The 17,488-nt window shown below is 43.7% G+C and overlaps 2 protein-coding genes and 1 long non-coding RNA gene across 4 annotated transcripts in view; 2 read left to right on the plus strand and 1 right to left on the minus strand.

Moving 5' to 3' along the window:
- The first annotated feature begins 286 nt into the window (after positions 1 to 286).
- On the plus strand, positions 287 to 11,120 carry LOC116502693 (zinc finger protein 431-like). The gene is given in 6 exon segments (XM_032208599.1): positions 287 to 1,813; positions 2,078 to 2,192; positions 2,297 to 2,364; positions 3,808 to 3,937; positions 8,583 to 9,523; positions 9,525 to 11,120. Coding segments are annotated over 6 exon segments (1,419 nt in total). The 5' UTR covers positions 287 to 1,756; the 3' UTR covers positions 9,633 to 11,120.
- Positions 8,675 to 14,922, minus strand: LOC116502705. Of its 2 annotated transcripts, none has more exons than XR_004254577.1 (3): positions 14,836 to 14,922; positions 13,839 to 13,991; positions 8,675 to 8,761 (listed from the first exon to the last, which is right to left on the minus strand). It is a non-coding gene; the product is annotated as an uncharacterized LOC116502705 (long non-coding RNA). The 2 variants fall into 2 exon arrangements; XR_004254576.1 differs by having other exon boundaries at positions 13,839 to 14,091; positions 14,836 to 14,879.
- Positions 14,923 to 16,893: 1,971 nt separating this feature from the next.
- The window catches only part of LOC116502701, a 227,695-nt gene continuing 227,100 nt past the window's right edge, over positions 16,894 to 17,488 (plus strand). Inside the window, 1 exon segment of the mRNA XM_032208604.1 lies at positions 16,894 to 16,926. The gene's annotated coding sequence lies outside the window, so the exon portion shown is untranslated.

Raw genomic sequence — 17,488 nt, forward strand, 5'->3', positions numbered from 1 at the left:
TTTGACAAGTAGGTGGCATCCCCACTCTAAAATCCAGCATTAAACACAGCAAAGGTAAAACAGCTGGGGTCAAAGAGAAAGATTGGAGGAGGGGGGGATAAAAACTTCCTCTTTATACAGATTCTTCCAGTAATCAAACAGTATTATACACAAATTAAATCACTTTCCACGCTACTACTGGTAGTAGCTGAAGACTGAAGCTTCAGTCTTCCACACCGTATGATTCACCATTTGGCCACTGGAGGGTGGTTTATCATAAGAGAATAGAAAGGAAATGACCTCACTGGGTCTAATCCAACACTCTATCTCTATTAAGCCTTCGAGCTTCGCAGGAGGTTTGAATGGGTGCCGGAATGCCTTGAAGGGAAGCGAACTAGAGGTGGGCAGGGTGAGCAGTGGGTGTGTATGTGAGTGTGTCTCCGCGTGCAAAAGGGGAGGGAGGGCAGAGGGTTCTGGTGCTAGAGAAGGAAGGGAGAGAAGCCAAGTCCCCATATAGGTTCAATCTTCTGAGTCCTGGGGGTGGGAGAACCCTAACCCGGGATCCCATGTTCCTCTGCCGCCCCTCTCCATGCAGGTGGTAGGCAGAGGGAAGCGTTGCCCAGGAACAAATCCCCAGAGAGGAGGGAGGGTCCCCCATAGCCTGGAGAAAGCTCCGAGGTTGGAGATGGGAAGATCTTGGAGGGCAAAGGGAGGAACTGCAGGAGATTGTGTCCGCCTTCTCCTTATGTGCTGCAGGAGACTAAAATAGGGTTGGATCCCCAGGAGTTCAATTTCTCTTAGGAGGGTGAGTGAACCAGGACATCAACCCTGGCGGCTCATGTGAACTCAGCCTGTGAGGTTGCTTAGCCTGTTTGTGTTTAGGGCATGTTTTGAGAATCTGCCTGTGTGTAATGGTGTGATTTGGCTCTTAACAAGCAAACCTTGAGGTCATTTATTGGCATTTCATTTTTTCTTTAAATGAACTTTCATGGTTTGTTAACCAATTAGAGTTTGGTATGTTGGGTAAAACCTGCTTGTAAGTAAATGTAGATCTAAGTTTTTATGAAGCAAGCCCTAAAAAGAAATTAAAAATGACCCAAAATACATTTATTCAATGTTCCAAGTCTCTCATGGATGTCAGACCCAAGCACACATTCATATGCAGGGACTAACTGTAATCAGAAAAATACTTCTTTCTATTGAGTGTTCTTCGGGCATTAAATCCACCACTTTCTAATTAAGATACAGAAATTGGAAACCATTTGTGCTCCTGCTTTCGGAGGCAAAAACATAGACAAAGATGGCTGAAACTCTTGTCTAAACTGTAGCTAGAGGAATGGTACTATGACTGGAAAGACGTTTGGAGATCCACAAGATTCCCTGGACCTATTTGGAGTTGTGCTACAGGACAGAGAAAGAATGAAAAGCCAATCTCTGGAAAGTGAAGGAACTGAAAAAGGGCCTTCTAATGTTCAGCCTGGGAGCTGTGGGGAAATCTGGGCAAGAATTGAGAAGAAGATCCTGGAGGAGAAAACTATCCTTTCAGAAATTGAGTCCTGGAACTTTAGGAGCTTCCAACACCAGGAGGATGAAGCAAGGAGGATGAAGCCGTCAACTTCATTCCTTTTGTAGTCGATGGTTGAGATCAGAAAAGCACACAAAAGAACAGATACTAGACCTGGTTGTTTTGGAACAGTTCTTGGCCCTTCTGCCCCTGCAGATGGAGAGCTGGGTATGAGAGTGTGGAGCAGAGACCAGCTCCCAGGCAGTGGCTCTGATGGAAGGCTTCCTCCTGAGCCAGGTGGAGGAGGAGAAGGAGCAGGTTGATTTTCAGGTGAGACACCTTCATTTAGGAGCTCAGAAATGGTTAAATCTAATAAAGTGAATTCTTAACCCTTACCTATGAGAGATTTTTTTTAGGTATTCATTATATGTAGAGATACTTGAAGGACATGGTTCTGTTATTTGTGATAGTCATTCATTTCCTACTTTCTGACCACACTGATGGATTCTGGAGCTTCAAAATGTTGTTCACAGAAAAAGAGTCTTGATATGTATTGCCCATTCATTCTTCTTGTTTCCTGCCTACTCTTTCAAGTCCTTCGTGATGGAGATCAGAGATCCTAAGAGAAGGAGACATCCATCAAGTTCATCTCCAGAAATGTTTTGCAGGAGGATCTCTCAGGATGATCCAGATCAAGAAACAACAAGAGGTAATACAAGGCTCTCTGTTTCATATTCTTTATGCCTTCTCTTCTATAGAACACCACCTCCTATGTTATGAATTATGTAGTTTAAAATTCTGTCTCCCTCACAGAGAAAAATACAAGGAAGTTTACCCTTTCTGAAGGTGGAGCTGCATCAGTGATTGAAACTCCAATTCAAGTAAGAAGATGAAATGTATTAGAATTGTATTCTCCTTTTCCTTCAGAAAGTCAATGTGTTGTACATAGTATAGTCTCCGTTCATTTTTTCCTCTTGTTGAGTTGGCTTATTTTGTGTTCCCAAGCGAGATGAGGCTATTATTAGGAAATCTTATTTTAAGATCAGTATTTTAAATAAATGCTAATTGTTGCCAATTATTATAATGGTTATAATTACACTAATTATTCACTTTTCAAATAATTCTTCATGATGGCTCTTCTTTTTGTAATTCTTTGACTTGCATCTGTGCAAGGATGCGCAAAAATAATTAAGAATTCACACCTGCAAATTACATTTTTTTTTTAAAAAAATGTTTTATTTGCAATCTGGGATAAGATAAATGGACATCAAAAGACAAGACTATTAAAATACAATGCAGGTTTATGGAAAATTCTCAGAGTAAAAATTGTTCTGAAAGAGTATATAATCAAGGCACATTTGGCTTGCAAAGTATATTCTAATGCCTTGATTTGTATTTGAAACAATCTAGCTTTGCAAAAGCTAATAAACAGAATGGGACAATTTACCACAGCCAACTAGCCATGATTATCTCACCACGTCCAACTCGCCATAGGACAACTCTCTGCAGGAGAATTCAACAATTGTATTTAATTATTTTAAAACTTAAAATTTATTTTATTTTTTGTCATTCACATTTCATTTTGTCAGTCCCATGTCATCCTTTGTTTAATAATTCTATTTCACTATTTCTTCAATATTTATATAAATTTCTTGGCGAGTTGGCCATAGCGAGTTGTCCTGTGGTGATTTGGCCATGGCGAGTTAACCATGGTGAGTTGGCTATGTTGAGTTGGCTGCTGTGAATTGTCATAGACCCCTAAGAAATTTCCTCCTCGGGAAATTTCTTCCACTTTTGTTATCTTCCATTCAGTCGATATCTCAGACTACAAGCAGCTTCCTTACAATGTGAGGAGGACCAGAAACAAATTCCTGGCTGGGTGCTCCCATCACTTTCATGAAGGTGTTGAGGAAAGAATGCTGCAAAGAATCCTCCCCCCCAAACACAGAACTATTTCCTTCTGCTAACACAGGTAGGATGGGGTCACTGGAGTTTTGTAACCCGGATACCAATTGATTCCAGATGTCTTAGATGGTTGCTGAAGGGTGGGAAGGTTGGTGAATGGATGGATGATGGTAGCTCCAGAAAGAAATGTGTTACTTTCACTGATTGGCAGTGAAAGTCCTGCAGAATCAATCAAATTGATAAAAACTGCCCAAACTATTTCTTCTGTCACAAGGTTTTTGCTCTGTCCATGTTCTCATGTAAACCTTGGAATCCTAGCAAGCAGAGCCATTTACCTTAGTGCCCAATGTTGCTTTGGGAATTTATAAATCATAGGACCATTTTTTTTTAACAATTCCTCCTGGGCTTTTCCCCATCAGGAGGGTCTTGTCTCCTTCGAGGAGGTGGCTGTCTATTTCTCCGAGGAGGAATGGTCTCAGCTGGATCCTGACCAAAAAGCTCTGCATTGGGAAGTCATGATGGAAAATTACAGGAACGTGGCCTCTCTTGGTAAGGGTGTTTCCTACTCTGCAGTCAGAGACTTCAGGAAGACTTTTTGTAGTTGGATGTTAAATGTTTCTCATTTAAAAAATCTCAAATTGATGTCATCTCTGGAGAGAAAGCAGGTAGAAATATGTTGTTCTCCTGCTCCTAGGAAGGAAATAGATCTGTGGCGTTCTCCTTAGATGCATCCTGTGCCATTTCACATCTGGTGTGTTTTCTATTTCTATTTAAAGATGTCAGTGGCAAAGTAATTTCTTGTCTTGATGTAATGCTAAACTTCATTGCAGATTTCAGCTTTTTTTGGTTCAAATAATTCCATATCAGTCCTGTGAAGCCTTGTCAGTCAGGTATGTGGGTTAACTACTTCTGTTTCACTGCTATCCTGAGCCTTGGAATTAAGGATGAAATGGTGCTCTTTTTCCATGAAAAACATGCAGCTTAAGCTTAATAGAAGAACACTAGTTTGTTTCTCCCCCCCCCCCCTCCCTTCAATCATGTGGTTTTGGGCAAATAAAAAACTAAATGCTTTAAACGGCTTGACCATCTGCCTGCTTGGCTTAGAAGTAAAGCTGCAAGAACTCAATTACGGGCTCCCTGCGGCAGCCATTACCATCAGCTGCTACCATTGCAATCATCACTGCCTCAGGAGTGCTGTGTTGGCTGGGAATTTGGACTCCCTCTAGTGGCCATTACTGGTATTTTTCTGGACCATCAAATACCTTTATTATCATCAAGCACTATTACACCAGAGAGGCAGTGTGTCGAGAACTTGGACTCCCTCCAGTGGCCATTATTGGTACTTCTTTCTGGCCATATACTTCTCTGGACCATATACAGTTTTCTATTGGACTCCCATTAGACTTTGTTAACGAGAAGGCCAAATTTCTAAGATCCTGCCTTCACCAATTCGCACAACCGCACAATTTTTATCTGGTATGATGAGTGCATGGGATTGTATGTGGTTGAGTGAATGATCCCACTTTTACCATTTTATTATCATTGTATTTTATATGTTTTTAACTTTTCTGTGGGGACTGCTTGGGTGAGTGAATGAGTATGTCTGATTCGGAGGACCTGCCGGGAGAAGCGGGGGCCATGGGGGTGGTTGAGGGGACTAGAGACACGGGAGAGGGTCAGGGTATTACGGTCGTAACAGGGAGGGGCAGATACGGCGGGGACTTTAGGGCAGGCCATTACCGGGGAAGGAGGGTTCGCTACATCACAGAGATCCCTCCTTCCGGCCCTATGAGTCCCACTCCGAGACCAGATGGCGCAAGTAATCAGGACCCTGGACTCAGGCTGCTGTCGCTAAATGCCAGGTCTGTGGTACATAAAGCTCCTCTCGTCCGGGACTTAATTTTAGACGAGAGGGCAGACCTGGCATGTATTACTGAAACCTGGCTGGGCCCAGAGGGAGGAGTCCCCCTTGTAGAACTGTGCCCAGAAGGATTTCAGGTGCTGCACCAGCCGAAAGCCCAGGGAAGGGGTGGGGGTGTGGCCGTTGTTATCCGGGAGTCGTTAGTTCCTCGTAGGGTCCCTGCTCCGGAGCTTGTCGGGTGTGAGTCTCTGCTGATAAAGTTGGACCTCAAGGGTCAAGTGGGTCTGCTGTTAATGTACCTGCCTCCCAACAGCGTTGCAGCAGCCCTCCCCTCGCTCCTCGAGTCGGTAGCCGAGCTGGCAATTGAGTTCCCTAGGTTGATGGTCCTGGGGGACTTTAATTTGCCTTCGCTCGGTGAAAACTCTGATGGGGCGCAGGAGTTCATGGCTTCCATGACAGCCATGGGCTTGACCCAAGTAATTCGGGGCCCAACCCATTCGGCGGGTCACATGCTCGACCTCGTATTCCTCTCGGAGCAGTGGATTGGTGACCTTGGTCTGAGGGGTAACGACATCATACCCCTGTCGTGGTCAGACCACTGCCTACTGAGGCTCGACTTCCGGAGACCAAACCCCCACTGTAGGGAGGAGGAACCGACCAGGTGGTTCCGCCCCAGGCGACTTATGGAACCGCTAAGGTTCCAGACGGAGCTTGGGGTCATTCCTGATACTTTCGCCCACAGTCCGGTAGAGACTCTGGTTGCTGCTTGGCACTCGGCAGCATCGGAGGCCCTCGACCGGATTGCGCCACTACGGCCCCTCCGAGGCGGCGGATCCCGGAGACCCCCTTGGTTCACCGAGGAACTCCGGGAGATGAAGCGCCGGAGGAGATGCCTAGAGCACCGATGGAGGTCCGATAAGTCCGAATCGAACCGAGCAATGGTAACCACCTGCACCAAGGAATACACCAGGGCACTTAGGGCAGCGAAAAGATCTCACATAGCCACCTTGGTTGCGTCCGCTGAGTCCCGCCCAGCCGCCCTGTTTAAGATAACCCGCTCCCTATTAAATAAAAGGGAAGCGGGGGAACCCTTGCAGGGCAGAGCTGAGGATTATGCCCAATTCTTAGCGGACAAAATTGCTCGGTTTCGGTCGGACTTGGACTCCATCCCCGCAGCTCCAGCCGAGGCACAAGAGGATTGGGTAGAACATCTCTGGGTTGAGTTTCAGGATGTTACCCCCGGGGATGTGGACAAGGCCATGAGGGCTGTAAGTGCCTCCACCTGCGTACTGGACCCGTGTCCCTCATGGCTGGTTACTAACAGCAGTGAGGTGACACGAGGCTGGATACAGGCGGTTGTGACCGCCTCTCTTCGGGAGGGGAACTTCCCCGCCACACTGAAAGCGGCGGTGGTGAGACCCCTCCTAAAGAAGCCATCTTTGGATCCAGCTGTTCTTAATAACTATCGCCCAGTCTCCAACCTTCCCTTCCTTGGGAAGGTTGTTGACAAGGTGGTGGCCTTTCAGCTCCAACGGTCCTTGGAGGAAGCAAACTATCTCGACCCCTTCCAGTCAGGCTTCAGACCCGGTTACAGCACAGAAACCGCTTTGGTCGCATTGACCGATGATCTCTGGAGAGCCAGAGATGGAGGATATTCCTCCATCCTGGTCCTCCTTGACCTCTCAGCGGCTTTCGATACCATCGACCATGGTATCCTTCTGCGACGACTGCGGGAGGTGGGAGTGGGAGGCACCGTGTTGCGGTGGTTCTCCTCCTACCTCTCGGACAGGTCGCAGTCGGTGTTAGTGGGGGGGCAGAGATCGTCCCCTAGGCCCCTAACATATGGGGTGCCTCAGGGCTCGGTCTTATCCCCCCTACTATTCAACATCTACATGAAACCGCTGGGAGAGATCATCCGCAGGCACGGGATCAGATACCATCAATATGCGGACGATACCCAGTTGTATCTGTCCGCCCCGTGCCAACTCAATGAAGCGGCAGACGTGATGAACCGAGGCCTCGAGGCCGTTATGGACTGGATGAGGGTTAACAAGCTTGTGCTCAACCCAGAAAAGACCGAGTGGCTGTTGTGTTTCCCTCCCAAAGATTCGACCAATATTCCATCACTCAGGCTGGGGGGTCAAATTTTATACCCCTCAGAGAGGGTTCGCAACTTGGGAGTCCTCCTGGATCCACAGCTATCGTTTGACCACCACCTGACGGCTGTGACCAGGGGGGCATTTGCCCAGGTTCGCCTGGTGCGCCAGTTGCGACCCTACCTGAATCGGGAGGCACTCACAACAGTCACTCGGGCCCTTGTGACCTCTAGGCTGGAATACTGCAATGTGCTCTACATGGGGCTGCCCTTGAAGAGCATCCGGCGACTTCAGCTAGTACAGAACGCGGCCGCGCGAGTGATTGTGGGTGCACCTTGGTTCACCCACATAACACCTATCCTCCGCGAGCTGCGCTGGCTACCTGTCGATCTCCGGATGCGCTTCAAGGTGCTACTAGTCACCCATAAAGCCCTGCATGGTAGTGGATCTGGATACTTGAGAGACCGCCTCCTGCCAATTACCTCCCTGCGACCAATTAGATCTCACAGATTGGGCCTCCTCCGTATTCCATCGGCCAGCCAGTGCCGGCTGGCAACTACAAGGAGGAGGGCCTTCTCAGTAGTAGCCCCGACCCTTTGGAACGAACTCCCCGTGGAGATTCGTACCCTCACCATCGTCCAGGCCTTCCGCACAGCCCTTAAGAACTGGCTAGCCCGTCAGGCCTGGGGACAAGGATAGTTGCCCCTCCCGAATGATGAATGTATGTTGCTTATTACTTTTATTATATGTGTCTATGTCACTGTTTGTACTTCCCCTCCCTGATTTTATGTGAGCCGCCCTGAGTCCCCTCAGGGAAAAGGGCGGCCTACAAATGTTAATAAACAAATGCAAGTGCAATATAGGTTGGGTAAGAAGAAAAAGAGGAGTTTGAAAGGGGAGTTAGTTCTTGCAGGTCTCTGTTGGAATTGGTACCCTTCCAATGAATGTTAGGTTTTCTGCTAATACATCTTTGGATGCTTCCTCTGATTTTACATTAAGTCAGAGCTGATCCTTGTTGAGATTTGAATATCTATGGATAATTATAAAGAAAAAGAATGTTTGCTATTCTTAAATCTTTTATGCTTCATTAACGTGGAAATTATCATTTACACCATTGTAAGCAATCAAACATGCTATGTCTTAGAGTCTGTAAAGTTTCAAAAGGCAATAATGATGACTTCCGACTGATTGATCTTTTCCTTTAAACTTGCTGTCATGTTTCTCTTTCCCTTTGAAGGTGATAATGGGCAGGACCATGAAGAGTCAAGGGAATCATTCCAAGGGTTCAGGCATGGAGACGTAATGGAGAAGCCTGCAATTCAAATGGCATTCCAAAGGCAGGAGAGAAACCCCTCAAGTAATTGGAATAAGGAAAGCTCATCCATTGAGGGTCATAGACAGGAGTTTCTTGAGCAACTGGAAAAAATAGAGAAAAAATATTTTGGGAAAGGTGTAAAACTATCCAAAGACACCACCTCTCTTACATCACTTTCCATCAGGGAGAATCCAGATAAATACATGGAAAATGGGAAAGGCTTCTGTGAAAGGAAGACTTTTACTGTTCAGAAAAGGAACTACACATGGAGGAAGCCATATAAATGCATGGACTGTGGGACTGAATTCCATAAAGTTGCATCCCTTGTGAGACATAAGAGAATTCACACAGGTGATCCACCATATAAATGCACAGAGTGTGGAAAGGGCTTCAACAAAAAGAGTAATCTTACAATCCATAAAAGAATTCACACAGGAGAGAAGCCATTTAAATGCATGGAATGTGGAAAGACTTTTACTTATAGGAAACAACTTAGTTTCCATCAATTAATCCACACAGGGGAGAAACCATACCGGTGCATGGAGTGTGGAAAGGGCTTCAGCCAACACAGTAAACTTACTACTCATGAAAGGATCCACACAGGGGAGAAACCATTCAAATGCATGGAATGTGGAAAGAGCTTCAGTGTAAACTGCAATCTTACTTCCCATACGTGGATCCACACAGGGGAGAAACAATTTAAATGCACGGAGTGTGGGAAGACTTTTAGTCAGAGCAGTTCCCTTACTCTCCATAAGAGGATCCACACAGGGAAGAAACCATTTAAATGCAGGGAATGTGGAAAGTCTTTTAGTCAGAGCCATCACCTTACTCGCCACAAAAGGATCCACACAAGGGAGAAGCCAAGATAAGTGCATGGACTGTGGAAAGAGCTTTAGGAGGAGCAGCGACTTAATGTCCCATACAGAGATACACTTGAGTGAGAATCTTATGTTAATTCTAGAAAGTTAGTTAAATTTATGATTTTTTTTCTATTTACAGAGACGTAACTTGGAAAGACATTTTTTTAGTTTGATCCCACTGGTGCCTGAGGGAGATGAGTTTATTCATGAAAATGTAAACAATGAGGACATGCCATTTTAATTATAAACTGTGGTTTTTTGAATGTTTTGTATATTTAGCTACATTTTTTTTCAAAAGTGAAGCTGCCTATTCCCTAGTTGTTTGTTCTTCCCACTTGATCACACTAAAAGACTTTAAACTTTTCTTCTTTTTCCTAATCTTATAATTGTTTCACCTTCCTTTCTTATTCATCAATATATACATAATTTCTTAGAATACTGTTCTCTGTCTCAGAAAAGTTGGAAATAATGCAGCAGAATGATTCTAGGCTGTGAAAAAATATTATAATTCAAGTTCCTTCAAAGTTTAAAGTGAGGTGGAATGTAGTATTATATTGTCCCATTGAGTAATTGTGATTTTGCCTTAAAAGTGACAAGTAAGAGGTTTTCTACTTTTAATTTTTCAGGATTCCCTTTCCCTCTCTCTTTTGTCCCAAGTTAGGGATACTCACAAAAATAACAAAGTGATGCCACTGTGTTGACATTGTAAATGATCAAGCAAGAAAGGTGCCAATCATAAATCAGTCGGACCGAAATAAATAAGCTTGAGTTAAAAAAAAAAACTATTTCAGAAAACAAATTCTGATCTTGGTTCCACCTCAGATCTTGGCTTATCAATTGGAAGTCACTGGTATATTCTATGACTGACTCACCCTGGCTTTAGCTCAGCAGCTTCTGGTTCGCCTTCTGGGCCTTCACAGGGTCCTCGAACATAGACCTCAATTGGAATTGGGTACAGAACCCTGCACAGTTGTCCAAAAGTTGGCTGGAAGTCATCCAGCCCCAAGATCATAAACAGCTGCCGTTGTCTCCAAAACCAGGAAACTACTCCAAAGTCCCATCAAATTTCTCTGGCATGAGCACTGGGCATTTCTGATGGGGACATACCAGGGCTGTCGCTTGCATCTAGGCCAGCTGCAAAGAAAGCAGGGCCGCTTGCTGGGCTTTGGGCTATCGGATTGGGAATTCTGTTATTTTACATGGGTGAAAGAATGGATTGAATTGAGGCACACAAGACAACTGACTTATGGAAGGACATGATTTGCAACCGGGCTGGCATGCCTTCTTGTGATATGGGAAAAATAAAGTACACGGTTACTTTCAAAGACATTACATTAGGAATGCATTATTGTTAGTGTGGGAGAAAACTAGAGAACAACACTACTTGAGGATACCAGTTTGGCTTTCAACAATGTAAGCACTGATTCACCCAAATGTTATCAATGTGGAAAATATTGTTAGATATAAAGATATTTTGAATGAAAAGGGGGAACTCAAAACTAAACAAAAATTGAGCGATCAAGGGATTTGTATGGCATGGTATTCACAAGTGCTGATACATTCTAGATATGAGAAAGATATGGATTTTATAAAGAATTAACAGAATTAGACAAATATGAGCCAGCATTGTGCTGCAGCTACCAAAAAGGTTAATGCAGTCCTAGGATGCATCAACAGAGGGACAGTATCAATATCATGAGAAGGGTTAGTTCCACTATATACTGCACCAGTAAGACTACACTTGGAATCGAGTTTTGATCACCATGATCCCCCAAAAATATTGAGATTCCAGAAACAGTGCAGAGAAGAACAACAAAGATGATTAGAGGAAAGGAGACTAAAACATGAAGAGCAGATGCAGGGACAGGATAGGTCTAATCTAAGAAAGAGAAGGATTAGGAATGACATAACAGAAGCCTTTCAATACTGAGGGGCTGCCACGGATAAGAAGAGGTCAATCTATTCTCCAAAGAACCAATGGCAGCATAAGAAATAATGGAGGAAAACTTATCAAAGAGATACCAGCATAAATCACCAGGACCTTATGGATTGCCATATTTTACGGAGTATAAGACACACAGTTTCCCCCCCCCCTAAAAGAGGGTGAAAACGTGGGTGCATCTTATACACTGAATGTAGCCCTACCCAACCACCAGCCCCAACCCTTTGGCCTCTGTCTCCCAGCAATTTACCTCTTTGCAGCAAATGGGGTTGTCAGGCCTGTAGTCATATTCCTTTTAGGATCTTTGGCCTGTCACACTCTCTCTCTTATTTTACTATGCTGTTTCATTAGTGGGGAATTGGGAGGGGGGAATAGTAAAGAGTAGAATGTGTTGTTGTCAAAATAAAACATTCCTTTCTAGAAGCCGAAGGTCATTCTTTGTCTCTGCACCTCTGCACCTGACCGGAACTACATGGGTGGAAGTTCCAGCGTGGCAGTGGAAGATTGCACCATGTGAAGGACTTGTGGGTGTGGGGGCAAGGTTTTGAACTTTCAACTGGGTGAAAACCCAGGAAGCTTTCAGATTCAGGTTTTAACAGATGTACCAATATGTCTCTCTTATTAAATTGGAACTTTGATGAAAGCTATGCCTTGAACTCTGATTTAAATCTGGATGATATTTGGAATGCTGTCGGGGCTTGCCGGAGGCTTCAATAGACTATAGCAATCCCTGCAGCCTAACAGCTGATGATCGAGATAAATTCAAAGTGAAACTTACTTGTTTGCTCCACCAGGCAAATTGCTGGAAAACAGAGACAGATTTTTTTTCTTGTGCTAATCAGGCTGTTTGCTGCAAGGAGGTAAGTCAACAACTATAAATGCCTATAGAATGTTCAAATTATTAGACTTATTTTTTAAAGAATGCTTTATTATTATTCTAGACAGCAAAATGAAGAAGCTTTTTAAAATAAATGCTTGATCTGAAGAGGCCCAGTGTTATTGTTTTAAAAAGTGCTATTCTTTTAAATAGTAGATAATAACTATACTCCCAGAAAGCACATCACTTTTAACAGCATCTGTACAAGTATAGTCTGAAATATAACACTACAAACAATGTATATTGTCTGTTCTGTTTGCTGTTTGTTGTAAGGAGGGAAATTGCTGGGAGGCAGAAGCAGATATTTTTCCCTTGTTTTCCTCCCCAAAAGCTAGGTGCATCTTATACTTCGGAGTGTTTTATACTCTGAAAAATATGGTAGGTACATCACAGACCTCTGAAGGAACTGGCAGATGTTATCTCAGAAGTATTGTACCAGATCTTTAAGAAAAACTGGAGCACTGGGGAACTGCCAGGGGATTGGAAAAAAGCTGATGTGGTCCCCATCTTCAAAAAAAAGGGGGGGGAAGACCCAGGAAATTACACACCAATCCGTGTATCACTAATATCTGGGAAGATCCTGGAAATAATAATAAACAAATAAATTTAAAACTAGTAGCTAGCCAAGAGTTGTTAAAAACATCATGCCAAACCAATCTTATTTCATTCTTTAACAAAGTGACTAAATTAGAAGGCCAGCATAATGCTGTGGAAATAGACTTCAGCAAGGCATTTGACAAAGTAGATCACAACCTGCTTCTTGGTAAACTAGAAAAATGTGGGAGAGTAAGCATCCATCCATCAATCAGAATGCAGCTAATACGGATATTGGAGGTCTTGTCCAATCCCCTGCTCAAGCAGGAGATCTTATACCATTACAGACAAGTGACTGTCCAGTTTCTACTTAAAAACATCCAGTGATGAAACAGAAGCACCCACCACTTCTGAAGGCAAGCTTTTCTAATGGTTAATTGTCCCCATTATTAGGAACTTTCTCCTTACTTCCAGGTTGCTTCTCTCCTTGTTTAATTTTCATCCATTGTTTCTTGTCCTGCACTCTGGTGCTTTGCAAAATAAAATGCCCCCCCCCCCTTTTGGCAGCCTCTCAAATACTGGAATGCTGCTATCATGTCCCTCCTAGTCCTTTTTCTCAACACTAGTCAAACTCAAATTGTTCATGTGTTTTAGTCTCCAGGCATTTAATCATCTTAGTTGCTCTTTTTTGCACTTTTTCTAAAGTCTCAACATCTTTTTTGTAATGTGGTGATTAAAAACTGGTTGCAGTATTCCAGCTGTGGCCTTACTGAGGCTTTAGAATGTGATACTAATACGTCACATGATTTTGATTCTATGCCTCTCTTTATGCAACCAAGCATTGTATTAGCTGTTTTGGCTGCTGCCACGCACTGCTGACTCATGTTTAACAGACCGTCAACTAAAACACCAGGGTCCCTCTCACAGTTATTGTTTTTGAGCCACCTAATCTGCACTTGTACCTTTGGCTTTTCCCGCCCAGGTGTAAAACCTTGCTTTTCTCCACATCAAATTTCACTTCGTTGCATGGCGCCCATTGTTCAAGCCTGCCAAGATCTTTTGGATCCTGAATTGGTCTTCTGGGGCGTTGGCTGCTCCTGCCATCTTAGTGCCATCTGCAAATTTGAGGAGGAGCATGAGATGAGGTCTATGATGTCCATTTTTTCTTTTCTTCTGTCTACCATTTCAAATCCTTCTCTATGGAGATCAGAGATCCTGAGGGAAGGAAACCAGAGATGGGTTGCTCCTGATTTGTCCCGGATTGAGCAAACCGGTAGTGGTGGTGGTGGAAGTCTCCGCCTACCTACCCAGACACTTTTGGGCATGTGCAGAAGCGCACACAAGCACATTCACGCACACGAGCAAACATGTAGTAAAAAAGTTGGAAACCCACCACTGAAGGAAGCTTCCATCAAATCTCCCCCAGGAACTGTTTTTTTGAGGATTTTTCAGGAATATCCAGGTAAGGACAATTCAGGAGGTAATATAAGGTCCTCCTATTCCCCATAGAGATCCCAACCATTTCATCTGTCTTCTATAGAGCAATTCTTCCTACTTTACGAATTATACATTTTAAAATTGTGTCTCCATCACAAGGAAGAGTAGAAAGAAGCTGACCCTTCCTATGGCAGAGCTGAAATAGGTTAAAATTCCAAGTAAAGTAAGAGGAGGAAATTATTTGTATTATGCCTTTCCTTCAGAAAGTCAAGCTAGTATGAATACTACCTTTCATTTTCAGCCCTTGTTTGCGTTTGCTCTTTTTTTTGTTCCTGAGCAACAAAAATTTAAGTGAGATTGCTATTAGGATTTTTAAAAAAACGACAGTACTTTAAATACAAAATTCTTCACTAAATTATAATACTGCCCAAAGCAGATTGAGAAGGCTTCCTGGCCTTCTCGAGATCACCCCCTCCTGGCCGTACTTGGGAAATGCACCATCTCTCCTTTTTCCATGAATACCTTCCATGCACAGAAAATCCATCCGATGCTCCCTCAGCAAAGAGAAAGGAATCGCATGCGCTTCAGCGTTGAGCCGCTCTTGCAGGTTGGGAAGGGAGTGACGTCACTAGGTCTTGTCTTTCTAGGATGCAGGACTCTCCCTCTTTAACCCTTTAAGCTTCGCAGGCCATTAAAAAGGCTGCAAGGAAGTCTTGACGAAAGAGGTGGCAAGGGTAGGTGTGTGTGTGTGTGTGTTACTGTGCTTGTGCGAGCGTGTATACAAGGAAAGGCAGAAGGTTCTCACACTAGAGAAGGAAAGGATATATATTTATATACCAAGTCAATCTTAGGAGTGGGAGACCTCAGATTCCCATGTTTCTCTGCCGCCCTTTTCCATGATCGTAGCAAAGGAGAGCTCCAGAAGATGCATGCTGCCCTCAGGAAGAATTCCAGATCCCAGAAGGGAAAGGGATCGTCCTTAGCTCCCCATTTCGTGGGAATAGCTCCTGCATAGGGGAGAGCGGGAGCTTGTATGGCAAAACAACTTTGAAATGAAGAGATGCAAAAGATGGTTGTCTACATTCTCACTCTGTGCTGGATGACATCAAACTCGGCTTGGAGCCTTTTGCAACTCAATTTGTTTCAGGAAGATAGTCAATCGCGTCATCGTATTGAGCTGTGTGCATTTAATCTTTTATATTTCATAGTAAAAGAGAAATTGGCAATTAGATAAATAAAGCTGGATATTAAAGTTTCTTGACAATGTGGAACAGGGCAAGGATTAATTGTTCTGTCTGCCTCCCCAAGCTAAAACAAAGGAACCAGGATATTGGTACAAGTACTCCCTTTTGGGGGGCAATTGAGTAAGCTGAATGAATGTCTTGTCACAGTAGGGGGGACTGGGTACAGGGACTGACACAGGAAAGAGGTGTATGTGACACAGGAAGGCAATGTACTTTGGGGTGATTGATATGCTGGCTAAAGGGTATAAAAGTCTGTAAACAACTGCCCTTCGGCCGGGGTTCAGATTTTGCTTGACCTATCATTGCTGAACCTTGTGCAATAAACCTTTCCCTCTGACAAAGAGCTGGTCTGATCTCATTTCTGCAACATTTCGAACTGAACCCCTGGATTTGATTGATCTGTTCGTGCTTAGGACACATTGTGTGACCCTGCTCACCTGTATGAATGAAGAAAGAAATGGAGCAGAGTCAAAGGATTAGCACCTCATTTTTTGTGAACTGAATTTTCCTGCTTTGTGAACTGGTTCTGGTCTTTTGTATGTTGTATGTTGTGTGAACCCTGCTTAAAGGTAAATGTAGAGCTATATTTTTAAAATGCAAGTCTTTCCCTTTGAGTAAAAAGAAATTTAAATTATCCAAAATGCCCATATGGACTGAATCTTCTTGCTGAAAGTTATAACTTTACAGGTCAGAAAAATGCTTCCTTCTGTGGGGATGAGTGTTGATAAATGATCTGATCTACTAGCTTAGATTTATTCGTTCTTCTATAAGAAAATTGCAAAATTGAGACCATTTGTTGATCATGTAGAGAAAAAAATGATCCCTTTGGCAAGGAGGGCTTAATGGCTTGTTCTGGTATTCCCAAGACTAAATGAACATTGCTATGAATAAAAAAGCATTTGAAGATACACAGGTTTCAATTGCACCAATTGTGTTACAGGGCAGAGAGAGAATGGCTGGCCTTCCTTTAGCAACTGAGGGAACTGGAAAAGACCCTTCTGGTGCCCAGTCTGGAATCTGTGGGAAGATCTGGGCAAAAACTGGGCAGAAGATGCTGGAAGAAGGAGCCATCATTTCAGAAGTTCAGGCCTGGAACTTCAGGAGCGTCCAATATCAGGAGGATGAGGGTCCCCGAGGACTTTGTAGTCGGCTCCACTACTTTTGTAGTCAGTGGTTGAGACCAGAAAAGCACACAAAAGCGCAGATGCTGGACCTGGTGGTTCTGGAGCAGTTCCTGGCCCTTCTGCCCCTGCAGATGGAGAGCTGGGTGCGGGAGTGTGGAGCAGAGACCAGCTCCCAGGCGGTGGCCCTGGCGGAAGGCTTCCTCCTGAGCCAGGCGGAGGAGAAGAAGGAGCAGGTTGAGTTGCCGGTGAGAGGACTTCTTCTTGGGCTGAATATAATAATATGTTCAAACTTTTGTATCAAATTTTTGTAGGTTTATTAAGATATAAAATGCAAGAAAATGAAAATAGTAGGAAAGTGGGAAGTGAAGTGAAAGAAGAGTAAGGTAAAGGGCGAAAAACAAAATCATTGAAAATCTGAATCTTTTTAGCACAATTGAATAAAATGGTAACATTACAGGTTCAATGTTTTACATTTACATACTTAATATGTACTAGCAAATTCTATATAACAACAAACTTATGTAATCAGCAAAACTCAATCAAAGTTTCATTTTTTTCGATCTCAAGAACAAAACCCAGCATTGGTTCCAAAGTAGAAGCAAGGTTGGCTTGGTCTTTTCTTTAACTAAAGCAGTTAATTTTTCCATCTCTTCCATCAGTTTTTCCAATGACTTCTCCTTTGTGGCTATTAAAATATCCGTCCGCTTTGCAAAGAGCATCCTTGCTGCTCTTAACATATATAACAGCAAAGTTCGAGAATGTTTTTCCATCTCTTTGTCTATTAAACCTAAAAGAAAAGTCTCTGGT

Source organism: Thamnophis elegans, chromosome 2 (genome assembly GCF_009769535.1).
Source record: "Thamnophis elegans isolate rThaEle1 chromosome 2, rThaEle1.pri, whole genome shotgun sequence".
Taxonomy (NCBI): domain Eukaryota; kingdom Metazoa; phylum Chordata; class Lepidosauria; order Squamata; family Colubridae; genus Thamnophis; species Thamnophis elegans.